This window comes from Lissotriton helveticus, chromosome 10 (genome assembly GCF_964261635.1).
Source record: "Lissotriton helveticus chromosome 10, aLisHel1.1, whole genome shotgun sequence".
In the NCBI taxonomy this organism is placed as follows: Eukaryota; Metazoa; Chordata; class Amphibia; order Caudata; family Salamandridae; genus Lissotriton; species Lissotriton helveticus.
The window spans coordinates 612,869,030-612,885,339 of NC_136071.1; the positions used below are offsets into that span (position 1 = coordinate 612,869,030).

The following is a 16,310-nucleotide window of genomic DNA, read 5'->3' on the forward strand; positions in this document are numbered from 1 at the left end:
TAAGGGCAATTCGTCAGGACCTTAGTGCTCATATGATTGCTGGGATCCTCTAAATTAAGAAGACCTCCATACACGACCTGGGTGGTATCGTACAGAAATGGTTCCAGGCGAGGGACCTCCTGGGAACTGAAAAAAATTTAAATAAACAGACATACATGATGTTAAAGTTCGGTATAAACAATTTACATCAAAAGGTGCCTGTATTCAAGGTGACTTGGTAGTGCGTGTCCCGTGAATACAACTGCTGTGCCATAACAGATATAGTGGTACTGTGAGAGAGAAGTGGTTGATCAAGACAGTGCGCGCGAATGGTGACGCTCTGTGTATGGGCAGTCATGCTGTACTTATTTTAGCATGCATCTTGGTGAAAAGGGCTCGACTCACGGCTATGCAGCATGCTGAGTCGGGTGTGCCACCAATATAGCGAGCCATTGGTAATGTTACACCCTAACACAGTTAGGTGGTTTGAGGAGCCCGTGTTTTTTAAAAAAAACTATATATATACATGTAGACTAAGAAATTTAGCCATACAACCCAAAAGAAACCGCAAATATAAATATAAATATAAATATAAAATCGCTCATATGTAGTTTGACACTCTGTTTCTGAGTGGGGTCGGTGCTAGCGTGGTGGTCGCGGTCACCAGCAAGTTATCAAAACAAAACAAACAAGGTGCCCTGATTGACACATGCGCGTGGGCGCGGGCAATGTCAATGTCGATGATGCGCTTACCCGTGGTGGTTGCTCCCGAAGGCCTCACGAGCTGTCCAGGTGGGGCCAGCAGCGAGTGAGGGGTTCCTACAGGGAAAGTAAGGCATCCCGCGGGGTTGTTTAGAACGATAAGCGCCTTCACGCAGAGCCCCGCGTGAAGGGGGTCAGCTGGGTGGTGACTCTCCGCGCGTCTGGCATAGAGCACGCGGATTGTTGAAAAATAGCTCAACACCTTACCTCAAAGGTCGCTGAAGGCAGGCATCTCAGCACCTACCCGTCCCACGGTAAACCGAAGTAAGGACAGCCGGCAGGGTAGCCCGGCACTATCCAGTGTAGTTAAGGAGAAATTGAGCGCGCACCAAGGGGGGGCGTGTCCCACCGGTTGCTAAGCACCGGCACGCAGGAGTAAAGAGCAAGAAGGGGTTAGCTCAACGCAGCGAGTAAAACATACTGCAATACGGGGGCCATCTTGGAACGGGCAAGGAGATCTGGTCTCTCATCTTAGTATTCGTGTATTGATGGACAAAGGAGTCCAGAATCATGACTATCTGGCGAGGGTAGTCCAGGGCACCCCATCGTTCAATCCCAGTTCCTCGCACTGTAATCGATGTACCCATCTTTGTTCGAGTCGGAAGAGGGCTTGTTGGTTGAAGTTTGGTACACACTCTAGGACTGACCACCTGATGTTTTCTGGGCGATGAATCATAATAATAATAATAATCATAACATCTAATAATTTATCTTCTGTGATGAACATATTTTAACAGACAGGAGTATAAAACAAATTAGAGACTTATTTGTATTAAGGACCCATCTGTGTTTGACTCATATTATTATTTATACATTCGCAACAACGTTGTGCATAGTAGTGTGGCCATTGCCCGGAAAATGCCTAAACGAATACAAAGAACTAAATGTATTTAAAATATGGATACCTGCTAATGTTTCTAATCGTTGTGGTTCATTGGCTGCAAAAACATTTTAAACTCTGCGCATGTTAATTCTCTACCTGATAATGTAGCCTTTCTCTGACTTGTTTATATGAAGCTGTGCACTAACAGGCATATCTCTACCCCAAAACAAAAGGAGCAAAACATTTTAGTGTCATCCAACAGATGCCCACATGATGACTTTACAGTCAAACCACATTGGTAGCTCGCACACAGACGTTTATAGCACTGCAGGATCTGTTTATTCAGTGGATGGTAGGTCATGCCTTGTTGTTCTAGACAAGGTGCTGCTGCAAGATTCATTGAATTATTACTATTATTATTATTATTACTATTAATAAACATTTAACCCCTCCCATGCTGGTGATGGAACCGCCCCGTCACCAGCCACGGACGCGCTGTGCTGATGACGGAGCCGTTCCGTCACGGCCCGCGACGGAACCGCTCCGTCATCAGCACAGCGCACCCGAGGCTCGTGACGGAGCGGTTCCGTCACGAGCATGGGCGCGTCGCGCGGCCCCCCCACTCCCCTAGCGCTGCGGCGAAATTGTCGCCACAGCGGAGGGGTTAAAGAGTGCAACATTCACCCAGCAGGCTCCTTGGCGCTAGTATAATGCCAGTTTACATGAAGGTTCCTCTGGGGGATTGCGGATGGAAAGCCATAGCTTTAAACTGCATTAGATAGGGAAAAACCATGTTTTTAAACTTTTCCTGAAACTCAGCAGGTTTGCATTAGTTCTTAAAGTAATAGGTAGTGTGTTCCATAATTGCATTGCCTTCACTTGAAAGGACCTTCTTCCACATCATACCTTTTTAAAGGGAGCTACACAGACCATGTTCGCTGAGGATGATCTTAAAGACCTTAGGGGTTTATAGAAACAACATTTCTCCAGTAGAGGTTTAGGTCCATTTCCGTTCAAGGCTTTGTGCAATGTGCATATAGCCTTAAAGATACACCTTTCCTACATTGGTAACCAGTGGAGTTCTCAAAAAGTAGTGCCATTCGCGGAGTCAAATTTGGTCTTGTTTAATGCTCCCTTAGAGGCCAGCACTTGAAGCCATTTAAGCAGATACTCTGGATAAAAAGAGATTTTCAATAGTCCAGTCTTCTTAACAAGGTGCATTGCACTACCAGCTTCCTGGCCGGTTGTGGTAAGAGGGGTACATTTTTCTTAAGTTCCTCAGAAGTCTGTGACATGTGACCACAGTTTTATTGATGTGAGTTTCCTTGGATAGTGTTTCATCAATCTTGATTCCTAGGTTAAGGACTGATTGTGCTGTTTTCTGGTCTGTACCCTCAGTCAATTGCCAGAAGTCCTTTGGAAGATGATTCTGTGTTTTCCCCGGGGAGCAGCACAGGAATTCAGTTTTAGTTCCATTAAACGTAAGCGTTGACAGAAAGACCGCCTGCTGCTTTTCCCCCGGTCGCCTTTGCGACCGACGGAAAAAGTGCGTACATATGGTGGCAGTGTCTTCGAGACACCACCAACCATATTACAATGCTTGCGGTCCTATGCCTTTCCACGGTGGCATTGCTGCCATGGAAAGGCATACGGTCTTTGCTTTGGGAGCATCGGAGCTATGCTTCCACTTATGAGTAAACCTATTAATTAATAATGCTCCTAGTATTTAATGTGCAATGTTCTACCCTAGTGTGGAATAATATAATCGCTATTGCGTTTAAGAACGGCGATATTATATTTATGTGGCACAGTTCTAGCAGATGGTCCCAATAGACTATGTCCTGCGTTCCCATGTCTATTGTTGAACAATTGAACCAGAAATCTTCCAACCCCAGGACCTGAGACCAGGATTATATATGGCAAATCCAAGCTTTAGTACTAGATATTCAAAATAGCTCTGTCTTATTACATGACAAAGAAGAACCATACACAACTCCACTAGTACACTACCGTTCTACACACCTTTCATACAGACACAGCTCAAGTGTACAGCAACAGGAGTTCACTGTGCTTATTCGCATTTGAGGCTCTGCTGGTGCTCCTGTTTCCTGACTTTCAGGAGTTTGGACTCGCATACAGGGTGCCTAATGACTCTATCCTGCAACCGTGCCTCCTATCATAAGGTTTAGACTCATGCTAACACCCACACACTGATAGCTAGCTGGCTGTTCATTACACAGTTTGCCACTGCATATATGCCAGCTGATTACCTGCCAACTTTCACACCGTGCCATTGTATGACACACGATGTCAGCTCCCATCACACGGTTTCCCAGTGAGGAGCCGATATCACACACAAGCTGAAAACCACTGCAAACATTGGTTTTCCAGCTCATTTTCTGAGGCTTTGAACTGCAGATGTCCATTAAGGGGCGTGAAAACACCCAAGGACGTTGGTAGCAGCCTCAGCTAGCTTTTTTTGGGAGGAGGGGACTTGGCGTCGGGGTGAGTGGGGCTTCAAAAGCTTCGTAGGGACCTCTCCGCAAGAGGCCCCGCCCCCTCACAGCCCGCCCCCTCCTCACACAGTGAGATTGTTCTTCAAATTGGCAGGTATGCAGCGGATTAAATACCATTTACTTAGCTGTCTGACAAATAACATGTTCACACCTATCCGGCCTAGTGTCACTCCAAATAACATCTACTTTGTGCTACTGGTTATGCTGTCAATAGTAAACAAAAATGCTTGTTTATCTTGCTGCCTTAAAAATAGCACATTTTCTATTTTTATTTATGAGGCATCCAGAAACAGAAATGTACACACTTTCTACAGTTTATCCATCTACTAGTTCCACAGGAAATTCTTAAGATGATGCTGAGCTAATCTTTGTAGAAAGTCCCTAGATATTTTCGCGCATGGTTTCACCTCCCCGAAAATTGCCTTCTGCATGTAAAAACCACGAATATGCTCCAGCAGTAACATGTACTTTTGAAACAAAATGGTTTCAGGTAGGCTATTTTGAAACGATCTAGTGTAAAGAAAAAACATTTGACTATCCATATTTTTTAAAAGTTTCAAAGACATTTTTGGTATTATGCCCACACATCTTAAACATTAGTACTTTTCGCACACCATCTGCATTCTGAAACACTGGAGCCAGACAAATTGGTGTGTATTAATCTTTCAAATCAAATAATAACAATGCGGAAATTAAAAACTACAAACACCATTCTTTCAAGGATGCAGTTTTAAAGTGTGTGAAAATGCATGTAGATTAGTGTAGCCCTGGGTATCTTATACTGTTCCCAAACACACAACTACACTCTGATGTCTAAAGTTAACGATGAAAAAGGAAGGACAGGGTGCTAGGACCGTTAAACAGCTACCTCCATGACTGTCCTCCTCCCTATCTGTTCTTCTGTCAGAGAAAACAAATTCTGTCAATTATTAAGGGACACGAGCTACACCATATTAACCCCTTCTTTTGTGGTTCTGAAAATCTGGATTCATATAATAGTACTGGACTCGAGAATAAAAACTTCGCCGAAATAGGACGAATTTGGTATCAAAAGACCGAGAATGACGAGTACATCATGTACATGTATTTTCGGCGTATTCGAGTGACGATTTCACCTCGAAATCGTCATTTACATTCTGAACCCCACTCCCATTTATATGTTGCCCTTTACATAGGCCTTAATCCAGTTGAATTTGATTCCACAAGGACACATACTCCTTAATCGCCTTCTCCCTGACCTCAGTACAAGTTAGAACCATTGCCCCAGGCCGAACTCGTTAGGTCAGTTCCCTCCCAGTGGCCGAGCAAGATAGCATCTAGGCTCAACCAGCCATAAAACCATTTCAGCGCGCACACCTGCCATATCTCGCTCACATCTTTTCTCCACTCCTTTTTTTCACTTGCTTTATGATGGGGAGGTGACCGTTTTTATTGGGGGTCCAGCGATATCTGATGAAATGTTGGGCCTTGCCGGATGATTTGTTATGGGCAGCACGACGTGAAATATGTACATGTCATCATGACTCTGCTTTTCTTTTGTAACCAGTAACTATAAATGAAATACCACGAATTCGAAGAATGTTTGCCCAAGGCCGAATATCATGTATAAAGAGAGAAGCCTGACTTCGTGAAGGTGTGCAGTCTCCTGAGAATATACCCGTATTGTACTTCTAGGACTCTGTTACCTTGGTTGCAGCCAATAAACTAATCTTTGACTTCACCTCGAAGACTCTGAGTTTCTGTAGGTCTGACTCAGGAGAACCCGAGGTCTCTGGGTGTTGATTCCCTGACACCGCTGGGTTACCGGTTCTGTGCCGGTTCTTAAAAACCCAGTACCTCAGTTGGCGCCCAGCGTTTGGGGCGATTCCAGTGGTACCAGTCAGCCTGAAGATCGTGAGGAGCTTCGTGTGGAAATTCCGGAGGAGGGCCCACCACCTCATCGACCCCTGCATGTCGACGTGGTCCGAAGGTCTTTGCTGCAAGGTTCCCCGCTTCCCGACGGCTACAAGGACTGCTGCCCTGGCTATCGCCCTGATGTTGGACCCTTGAAGTTTTCGGTAGAGCGAAACACTGAGACGAGTCTTCTGGTGACGCCATCGATATTTTCAGTTAAGTATAAGTGGAGCGTCTCCCAGTCCTTAGTTGGTGGTTTCTTTGGGATACAAAAGGTTTTTGTATTGGTACTTGCAAGCACCATAACCGAAGGACTCGTGTATTCACGAGAAATATCGTAATCAATAATCCTTTGAAGTTTTGGAACTAGACAAGAGAGCGAGAATGCCTAGTCTTAGACTTGGGGATTTGTTTTGTCTTGGTAATAATAGGGACTCCCGATTGGAGGACTCATGTCCGGTTCCTCCAGTTTGGACTCCGACTTACGAGCTATATGTTAAACATGGGGTAGGCCCCATCGTTTACAACGAAGTATGGATTAAATACACTAGGAGAGATGGTGTTTTAAAATGGCCCCAATATGGTAGCTTTGATTCTGAAATCTTAGACAACCTTGAAGTGAAACTCTTTAAAAAGAAAGCCCGGCCGGCGATGTTTGACTCTTTCCGCTTATGGCGCAAAGAAGCCAAACAAAAAGAAATTAAATTAGCTAAGAAAAATAAGAGAGAAGGGGGACTTTCGGTAATGCAAGCAGCCGTGCAGTTTAAAGATAATGAGGAAGAGCAGATAAATGAGCAGTTGCACAGGCAACGTAAAATGGCAATAGATAAGTGTTATCCAGTTTCGCCGTCTCTTCAGCAAGAGGCAGCAAAAGAGCGTGAAAAAGACCCATTAATGTCGCAATTATTAACTTCACCACCCCCCTATGCGCAGAATGCCACAGCACCCCCGCAACCTTTAGTTGCACAAGCTGCGCCTCCTGCTCTTCCACAGCACCCACCAGCTGTTTTTCAGCTGGCTCCTACTTCTTCGGTGCAGCCTCCTCCAGGCCCACCGACCACTTCTGTTTCACCTGTGTTTTCTACGATTTTGCCTACTGTACTTTTTACATCTCCTAATGCTCCCTCTACGATTCTGCCTAGTACCACATCTATTTTCCCTGATACCTCTTCTGCCATCTCTACCCCCGCCTTATCTCACCCCGTTTTTCCATCTGTTTGTCCTTCAGTTTCACCTTCCGTTCGGCAGAAAATGGCCAGCACTGTTACTAATCTTCTTTTACCTCTTTTCGGGTCGCCTGCTACGACCCCTAACATAGGAAGAAGACAGTTGCGAAGTCAACTGCCTGATTATCAAGAGAGAGATTCCCTGAATAGTTTAGCTCGGAAATGGGTCATGGACACTGCAAAATATGATGTACCGTCTGTCATGGAAGTCTTCCATCAATGGGAAGCAGCGACACAGAGATATGTATTCGAACAGATGTGTGTCTTTCTTGGCGAGGATTTGGAAGACAATGATCAAGAATGCATCCCACAAGAAATGTGTTGTGTACGATTTAAGTTTGGAGAGGGTATGATTGTAGGTCCAGATGTGGAAAAGGCAGTTGAAATGTTATTATCATATCGAAGTAAGGGAAACAGTTCTGGGTCACCATCGGAATCTAGTGCATCTAGTAGGAAAAAGGCACGACAATACCCTATGAGAGAAGTTCCCCCACAGTGGAGAGAGGGTGACGCGACTGCTGTCCCACCTGTCCTGCCACACTTTCAGCGTGTATGGGTACATGTCCCATGGAAGCGAGCTAAAGTTTTAGCACTCAAACAAACATTACCAGATCCGCGTAAAAATCCTGCAGGGTACTATAAAGAATTGTCACAAACTGCTGGGTCATGTATAATGAATTTAGCCGATATCGACATGTTATTTGGGAATGTTGTTCCACAGGCTTTATGGGGTAAAATTCGTCATGTAGATCATGACCAGGAATTAGGTGACACGTGGGCTAATATTACTGCTGCAGATGCCCGACAAGTTGGTGGTGCCAAGCCTGAGCCTCTGATAGCAGAACTCCCTGGTAGAATAGTAGATTACATGAAAACGATAATGCCTGCAATACGCGTAAATTGGGATAAGTTGTCTGCATGCAAGCAAAAGAAAGAAGAAACTGTTTCAGATTTTTTCACCAGATTTGAAGAAACATTCATTGACCATAGCGGTCAAGATATGACCACGGAAGGTGGTCAGAGATTGTTTGTCGATAAATTCGTGCACAATCTGCTTCCAGAATTGTGTAGGAAATTAAAAGATTCAGAAAGTTCTTGGGCAGTCTCATCTTCGGCCCAGATATTAGCTACTGCACAGTACTACGAGAATAGAGACAAAGATGAGAAAGATAAAGTAGAAAAGAAAACTAGAGAACTCAAAACGAAGGTTTTGCTACAGCAAGCCTATCCGCCACGTGGTGGTGGTAATCAACATAATAATGGCCAGAATCACTATCAGAATACTTTTCAGCAGCCTCAACAATATCAGAGAAACTTGCAAAGATTCGATTATACTCAACCCCGTGTAGGTCCTAACCAGTGTTTATATTGCAAACAGGAGGGTCATTACAAGCATAACTGTCCTGCCCTATCACAACGTGCAAATGGAATTCCTGGCGTTAGAGGTCGTGGCAGTCAGCAAGCACCTAGAGGTAGAGGACGTGGAAACGCCCCACAGGACACACGTCCCCTTCCACCACAAAACTCTATGAACAGGTTTGATCAGCAAAATAACGTATCTGACAGGACAGCTCAATACTATGTTGATGAGTATTACACAGAAAATGAGCAGTGGGAGAATAATGATTGCTAGGACAGCCATAGACAAAGAGAGGGAGTTGTTTCAGTTCCAGTAGATCAGAGTGGACCTTACGTTGAGGTGATTACATCAGGTGTGTCAGAACCTTTTCTGTTGGATACTGGTGCTACAAAGTGTTCTATTATGCACTCCAAACTCCCTGGCGCACCTTTGTCTGGCGAAATGAACGTTTCTGTAGGTTTTTCTGGCGCCCCAGTTAGAAATCCGATTTCTGACCCTTTATCTCTTTCTGTTGGTCCTTGTGAATTCGAAGCACCCCTTATTCTGACGACAGGTTGTGGTGAGAATCTGCTAGGATTGGATTTGTTAAAGAGATTGTATGCGACTTTGTATTGTTCTCCTTCAGGAGTACAACTTACTTTAGGTAAGAAAGTGGTTTCTCCCATGTATTTGTCGAGAGATGCACTTCCAGCAGAATTGGCGATTCTCCCAGATATTCTTTGGGCTACTGGTCCGAATGATGTAGGTCTTTTAGAAATTCCACCATATGTTGTAATATTGAAGTCAAATGTCAAAATGCCACGAATTCCCCAATACAGAATATCTAATGAGAGTGAAAAAGCTTTGCTAGCGATCGTTTACGAATTGATTGAAAAGGATGTGATTGAAGAAACACGAGGCAATGTTTGCAATAGTCCTGTTCTGCCTGTTTTAAAACGAACTGACCCTTCTCAGCCACCTGTGTATAGATTCGTGATTGATCTTAGAGAAGTAAATAAGATAGTTGTGCCACAATTCCCAGTTGTCCCCGACATTACCACATTATTAACTATGATTCCAGCTTCTGCTTCATGGTTTTCAGTGATTGACCTAAAGAATGCTTTCTTCAGCGTCCCAATTGCTGAGGAGAGCAGGGATATTTTTTTTCCTTTAGTTTAGGAGGTCGAAGCTTCCGCTTTAAACGCGCTCCTCAAGGCTACTGTGAAAGCCCCTCAATATACAGTCAAGCTCTGAAAACACAGCTTGACACCATGGTTTTGCCTAAAGGTGCCACTCTCGTACAGTACGTGGACGATTTGCTCATCGCTGCGGATACTGAGAAAATTTGTAAAATGGCCACGTTGACATTATTGCGTCATCTGTGTGATCTGCATCACAAGGTGTCACTTTCCAAGCTCCAATATTGCCGACAAGAAGTGACCTACTTAGGTCACCTCTTATCGAAGGAGGGAAGGAAATTGACCCCAGAAAGAATTCAGGCAATAGCGAAATTGAGTGTGCCAAGAACACAGAGAGAAGTACGTGCTTTCTTGGGCATTACATCGTACTGTAGACAATGGATTCCAAATTTTTCGTTATTGGCCAAACCCTTGGTGGCATTAACGTGTAAAAATACACCCAATCCCATTCCTTGGTCTGAAGAGTGTCAGAAAAGTTTTTTCGAATTACGCACAGCATTATGTTCGGCTCCTGTGTTAGGTACCCCCAACTACAGTAAGCCTTTCACATTGTATGTCCACGAGAAGGAAGGCTGTGCATTGTCTGTGCTGACTCAGTTATTCGGAGATAGACAGCGGCCATGCGCCTATTTTTCGTCAACTTTGGATCCTGTAGCACGAGCATTGCCAAGTTGTTTAAGGGCCACAGCAGCAGCAGCTGTTTCCATTCGACAGTCTGCTGGTCTAGTAATGAATAATACACTAATCGTGATGGTCCCGCATGCAGTAGACACATTGTTAAATAGGACCAAGACACAGCACTTAACTAGTGCTCGACTGTCCAGTTACGAATTGACGCTGCTAGCGAGCCATGTGCACATAAAAAGGTGCAGTACCTTGAGCCTAGCCACATTGTTACCAATTGCAGAAGAATCAGATGCTTCAGAACAGCACGATTGTTTTCTTAGAACAGAGGAAGAGACGAAAGGGAGAGTTGATTTGTTCGACACTCCTCTTGCTGAATGTGATGGTACATTATGGGTAGATGGTTCATGCTTTAAGCTCCCAAATGGGAACGTGACTACAGCATATGCTGTCACAACTTTGCACACAGTCGTTGAAACTGCGCGAATACCACATGGTTCAGCTCAAGCCGCAGAACTCGTAGCACTTACGAGAGCATGTGTGTTGTCTAGAGGAATGAGAGTGACTGTCTACACTGACAGTCAATATGCGTTTGGCGTGGCTCACAGTTTTGGACTATTGTGGAGAGAACGTGGGTTCCTGACTTCGCATGGAACTAAGATTCAGCATGGTCAGTTGGTGAATGAGCTTCTTGAATCACTGACCTTGCCCCTGCAAATAGCGATCGTGAAATGTAGTGCTCACAAGAAAGTGACTGATGATGTTGGTCGTGGAAATGCATTTGCTGATGAAACCGCTAAGGAAACTGCAAAGAATGTGATGAGCCGAATGTATGTTGCGAGCCCAGAAAGATGGACTGGTGATGTTGGAATATGTGAGGACACGATAGAGAGCGTGAAGTCCATCCAAGCTGAGGCCACGGAGAAAGAGTTGAGCACGTGGAGAGAGAGTACAGGAAGAATGGATGCAAATGGTTGTTGGATTGAATTGACAGAGCATCAGAGATGGTTGTTACCCGATGCATATGTGCTTGCAGTGGTTACAATGGCTCATGGAATGGCCCATATCAGCGTGAAAGGGATTTGCGAGTTGTTGGCCCCAGTGTGGAAGAATTCGGGGATTCCCAAGTGTGCAGAGAATGTTGTCAAGAATTGCATGGTATGTCTGAAACACAATCCTGGTAGGGGAACCCCAACTCCAGCTGGTCATTTTGCACCTCCTACGTATCCGTTCGAGGTTTTGCAGCTAGATTTCATACATATGGAGAGGTGCAACAACTTAAAATACGTGCTCGTGGTTGTTTGTGCCTTCTCAAGATGGGTAGAAGCCTATCCCCTAAAAGACAATACTGCCTTGTCCACAGCGAAAGCCCTTGTGAAAGGGTTCTTCCCCAGGTTCGGAATGCCTAGAATGGTCTGGTCTGACAACGGAAGTGAATTTGTGGGTCGTGTGATGAAAAGAGTGTGTGAAGGGCTAGGCATTAGGTAGAAGTTCCACGCTGCAAATCACCCCCAATCAGCTGGATTAGTGGAATGTTACAATGGCACGCTTAAACTTAAATTGGCCAAAATCCAAGCGAGCACAGGTCTTAAATGGCCTGACGCTCTACCCTTAGCACTCCTATCCACCAGAATGACTGTGCATTCGCGAGTGAAACTCAGCCCTTATGAAATAGTCTTTGGTCGGCCAGCCAACATATGGGGAGTGCCTAGGCCCACGAAATTCAGCGAGCTGCAACACCCTATTTTGCTTGATTACTTGTATGAATTGACGGCTAAATTGCGTGTTTTATATCAACAGGTCCACAACACCTTGCCTCCGGTCTCTGAGACCCCGGGTCACTCCATTGACCCCGGTTCATGGGTCCTCGTCCGCAACTTTCAAAGAACAAGAAACGACCAGCCCAGATGGACCGGACCTCACCTCGTCCTCCTGTCTACAAGGTCGGCTGTTAGGGTGGAGGGGAAGGCCAATTGGGTCCACGGGATCCATTGTAAGAAGATACCCTTCCCTCTGCCACATGACCAATGGGTCCAGAAAGGAGGCACTGACTCAGAGCGCACAACTGATGAACGTGTAAAAGAAACTAACCCTGACTGTGAAAGCGAGAACATTTTTCGAGAAACTGTGCCACCACCAGAACAACTGAACTCTGTGGAACCTGAACTACTATTTCTGGACCAGACAGTACCCGGGAAAAGATGCTACAATTTGCGACCAAGAAAAACAGACTAATTAAAAGTGATTCCTTTTGTGATTCGAGAGAAAACCCATGTTTAAATAAAATGTGTCTTTTCCCCAAATCCTATTTTTTTTAAAGTGCAGATCTCCCATCTAGGTAACTTGCTTATTTTTGTTTTTTCGAACCGCCATCCGGGTTCCGCTGCTAGGGTCGCGGTTGATTAAAGACTTTTGGGTGCAGCTGACGACGTTAGGTCGTTGGTTCTGGTTGGTCCAAGGGAGTTGCCCTAGACTGACGGAAGCATCCTTTAGCAGAGGCAACCTACCACCGCGGGCAGCACCTTAGAGAGGATGGAGTTTCCTGATGTGGAGAGGCCTGCCAAACAAATGAACTTTAAGCAGAGACTTTTTAACACGATGACGAAGAAAAGTTTTATAATAGTGTGTATTTTTATGCTATTCAGCGTAATGGTCTTTTATGATAAGCTATGTTTTATTCTCTTTTCATGTGACATTTGCGCCCACTACATCACCCATACCTCCTCCTACTGTTTCCTCTCATTCTTTCCACCCTCTGCCTGACCACAAATCAAATAGGAGATTAGAGTTCATTAATAACTCCTTCGTTAAGTTATTACACCAACACCAACTTGTAATGAACACAACTAACTGTTGGGTGTGTGGTCTCATGCCCCACACCACGGATAAAGGTATCCCCTATTTGGTCCTGCCATTTAGTCACAATGGTTCAGTCTGGGCATATAGGACAATGTTCATATATGCACGAGAAATCCAACCCCTACGTTCTGTAAAAGACAACCTCAAGACTAGCGCCCTAGTCAAAGGTATAGTTGACATGATCAAGGAAGTAACCTCTTACGAAGATACCCCGTATGATGAGATACTTGCATATGTAGGTTGGAACGTGACCGGATATGGCACTACATTAAGTGAGAAACAGCAAGCCAAAAGATCGTCCCCTATCTGGATCGTACCTCATCAAGGTCACCTGTGTCTGCAAGGTATTGGCAAGAATCCCAGAGCTCAGCTAGGGAAGAGTGTCTGTACAGAAACGTATGTTTTTGGATCTCAGACTTCCCCTGCGTTTTTAGCCGCTAAGGGTACTTATTTCATCTGCCATGATAGAGCCTATACATGGTTGCCCCCTGACTTCTCGGGCTCATGTTTTGTTTCATTCCTGTTACCTCCCACCTACACAGCAGCGGCGGATTACCATCGGACAAGGGTAGTTAGAGGTGTTTTGAGTAAAGAAGACACTGCAGGTCAAGAATTTGGTGTCTTTGCAATGGGTTTTCTGCCGTTCTGGGGAGCCATGGCTAACAGCAGGAACATAAGGCAATTGACAAGGGTAGTTGAATCCACCGTGACTGAAACTGCTGGTGCCCTTAGTAACCTGACTGCTGAGCTCCAGTCGGATCGACTTATGACCCTTCAGAACCGGGTCGCTTTGGATGTAATACTTGCGGACCGAGGTGGAGTATGCAAATTGATACAGTCTAGTTGTTGCATTTTCATCCCAGATAATGCTCCAACAGTGTACAGGGCCATCTCCAAACTGCATAAGATTTCCGAATCTATTCATGTGGATAAAGGAGATTGGTCATTAATGGGATGGTTCTGGGAACTGATATCTGCCTGGGGATGGAAAATTCTGATGGTCATTGGGATGGTCTTAGCCATTCTTTTCCTGTTCTGTCTATGCATACAGTGTGCTCCTGCAATATGTGGCCTCTGTGCTACATCATGTGTGAGGAAGCCTGTGTCAAGAGATGAACTCAGTACTAGAATGATGTTACAGCAACATCTCAATGACTTTAGGAATATAGATCTGGACTCAGACTAACATGAGGATAGATTAATTGCCTATGTAAGGGCAAAAGGAGGGTTTGTGGTTCTGAAAATCTGGATTCATATAATAGTACTGGACTCGAGAATAAAAACTTCGCCGAAATAGGACGAATTTGGTATCAAAAGACCGAGAATGACGAGTACATCATGTACATGTATTTTTGGCGTATTCGAGTGACGATTTCACCTCAAAATCGTCATTTACATTCTGAACCCCACTCCCATTTATATGTTGCCCTTTACATAGGCCTTAATCCAGTTGAATTTGATTCCACAAGGACACATACTCCTTAATCGACTTCTCCCTGACCTCAGTACAAGTTAGAACCATTGCCCCAGGCCGAACTCGTTAGGTCAGTTCCCTCCCAGTGGCCGAGCAGGATAGCATCTAGGCTCAACCAGCCATAAAACCATTTCAGCGCGCACACCTGCCATATCTCGCTCACATCTTTTCTCCACTCCTTTTTTTCACTTGCTTTATGATGGGGAGGTGACCGTTTTTATTGGGGGTCCAGCGATATCTGATGAAATGTTGGGCCTTGCCGGATGATTTGTTATGGGCAGCACGACGTGAAATATGTACATGTCATCATGACTCTGCTTTTCTTTTGTAACCAGTAACTATAAATGAAATACCACGAATTCGAAGAATGTTTGCCCAAGGCCGAATATCATGTATAAAGAGAGAAGCCTGACTTCGTGAAGGTGTGCAGTCTCCTGAGAATATACCCATATTGTACTTCTAGGACCCTGTTACCTTGGTTGCAGCCAATAAACTAATCTTTGACTTCACCTCGAAGACTCTGAGTTTCTGTAGGTCTGACTCGGGAGAACCCGAGGTCTCTGGGTGTTGATTCCCTGACACCGCTGGGTTACCGGTTCTGTGCCGGTTCTTAAAAACCCAGTACCTCAGTATGCTGCCGTCGGCCATTGGCTACCTGCCCAGTGCTGCTGTCGGCCAATGGCCGACGCTGCCCCGCCCGTTTTACGGAAGTGCCACACTTCTGCAAAATTGTGGGCACATGAAACTGGTAATAAATAAGCTGTGAATGTAAACATTTATTCTACCTTAATAATATAAAAAACAAAATTAAAAGTTTAAACTTTCTGCCCACCATAACAAAATAAAAGTCAGAAAGTTATACCAAATTACAAGTGAATGGTAAACGTTAAGTTGCTTAGAAAAAGGCTAGCAATAATTTCAAAATAAAGCACTGGTCTTGATAAAACCTTCCAAGACAATGGGGCTGATTACGACGGTGGTCAACCCGCCATCGACAGGCTATCAGTGGTGGGTTCATAGCCATCGTGAGGCCATTTTCATCCCGCCGTATTATAATGTTGGGCGGTATCGTGGCAGTCGGAAACTCTGACCGCCATGCATCAGAGGGGCTCCTTGAGCCCACCGCCGCTGGAAAAGCCCTTGTATTCCCATAAATGGCGTCAATGCCTACGAGGCGCTGCTGTTGGGATTACGATGGTCCATCCCCGCCAGCCTTTCCATGGCGGTTCGCCCGCCCCATGGCGGTTCGCCCGCCATGGAAAGGCTGGCGGGGATGGACTTTGGGGGCCCATAGCCAGCCCCCCTTTCACCTGGGAACTTTGGCTTTGGGGTTGTGGAGCACCTATGGTGCCCCCCTACATTTCCCTGCTCCATGTGGTAGGCACCACATGGTGGCTTCCACATAGTGCAGGGAAATGTAAAAACTGAATAACTTTGCGGTGGGTGCTGGATCCAGCAGCACCTGCCACAATGTTAAATATGGCACTTGCGGCCACCGTGGTGGCGACCACATCGTAATACCACCTGTGGGACCGTCACCTTGTAAGCAGGCAGTCCCACTCCCCGAGATGATGCCGTAATCAGCCCCAATGTTCCCAACTGAGTAAAACAGTGAT

The 16,310-nt window shown here is 45.2% G+C and overlaps 1 protein-coding gene across 1 annotated transcript in view; it reads left to right on the plus strand.

Annotated features, from left to right (window-relative positions):
* The first annotated feature begins 688 nt into the window (after positions 1–688).
* Positions 689–16,310, plus strand: part of LOC144784068 (uncharacterized) — a 1,315,621-nt gene continuing 1,299,999 nt past the window's right edge. Inside the window, exon 1 of the mRNA XM_078662758.1 lies at positions 689–809. Within this exon, the coding sequence (XP_078518884.1) occupies positions 689–809 (121 nt within the window). The remainder of the gene's footprint in view (positions 810–16,310) is intronic.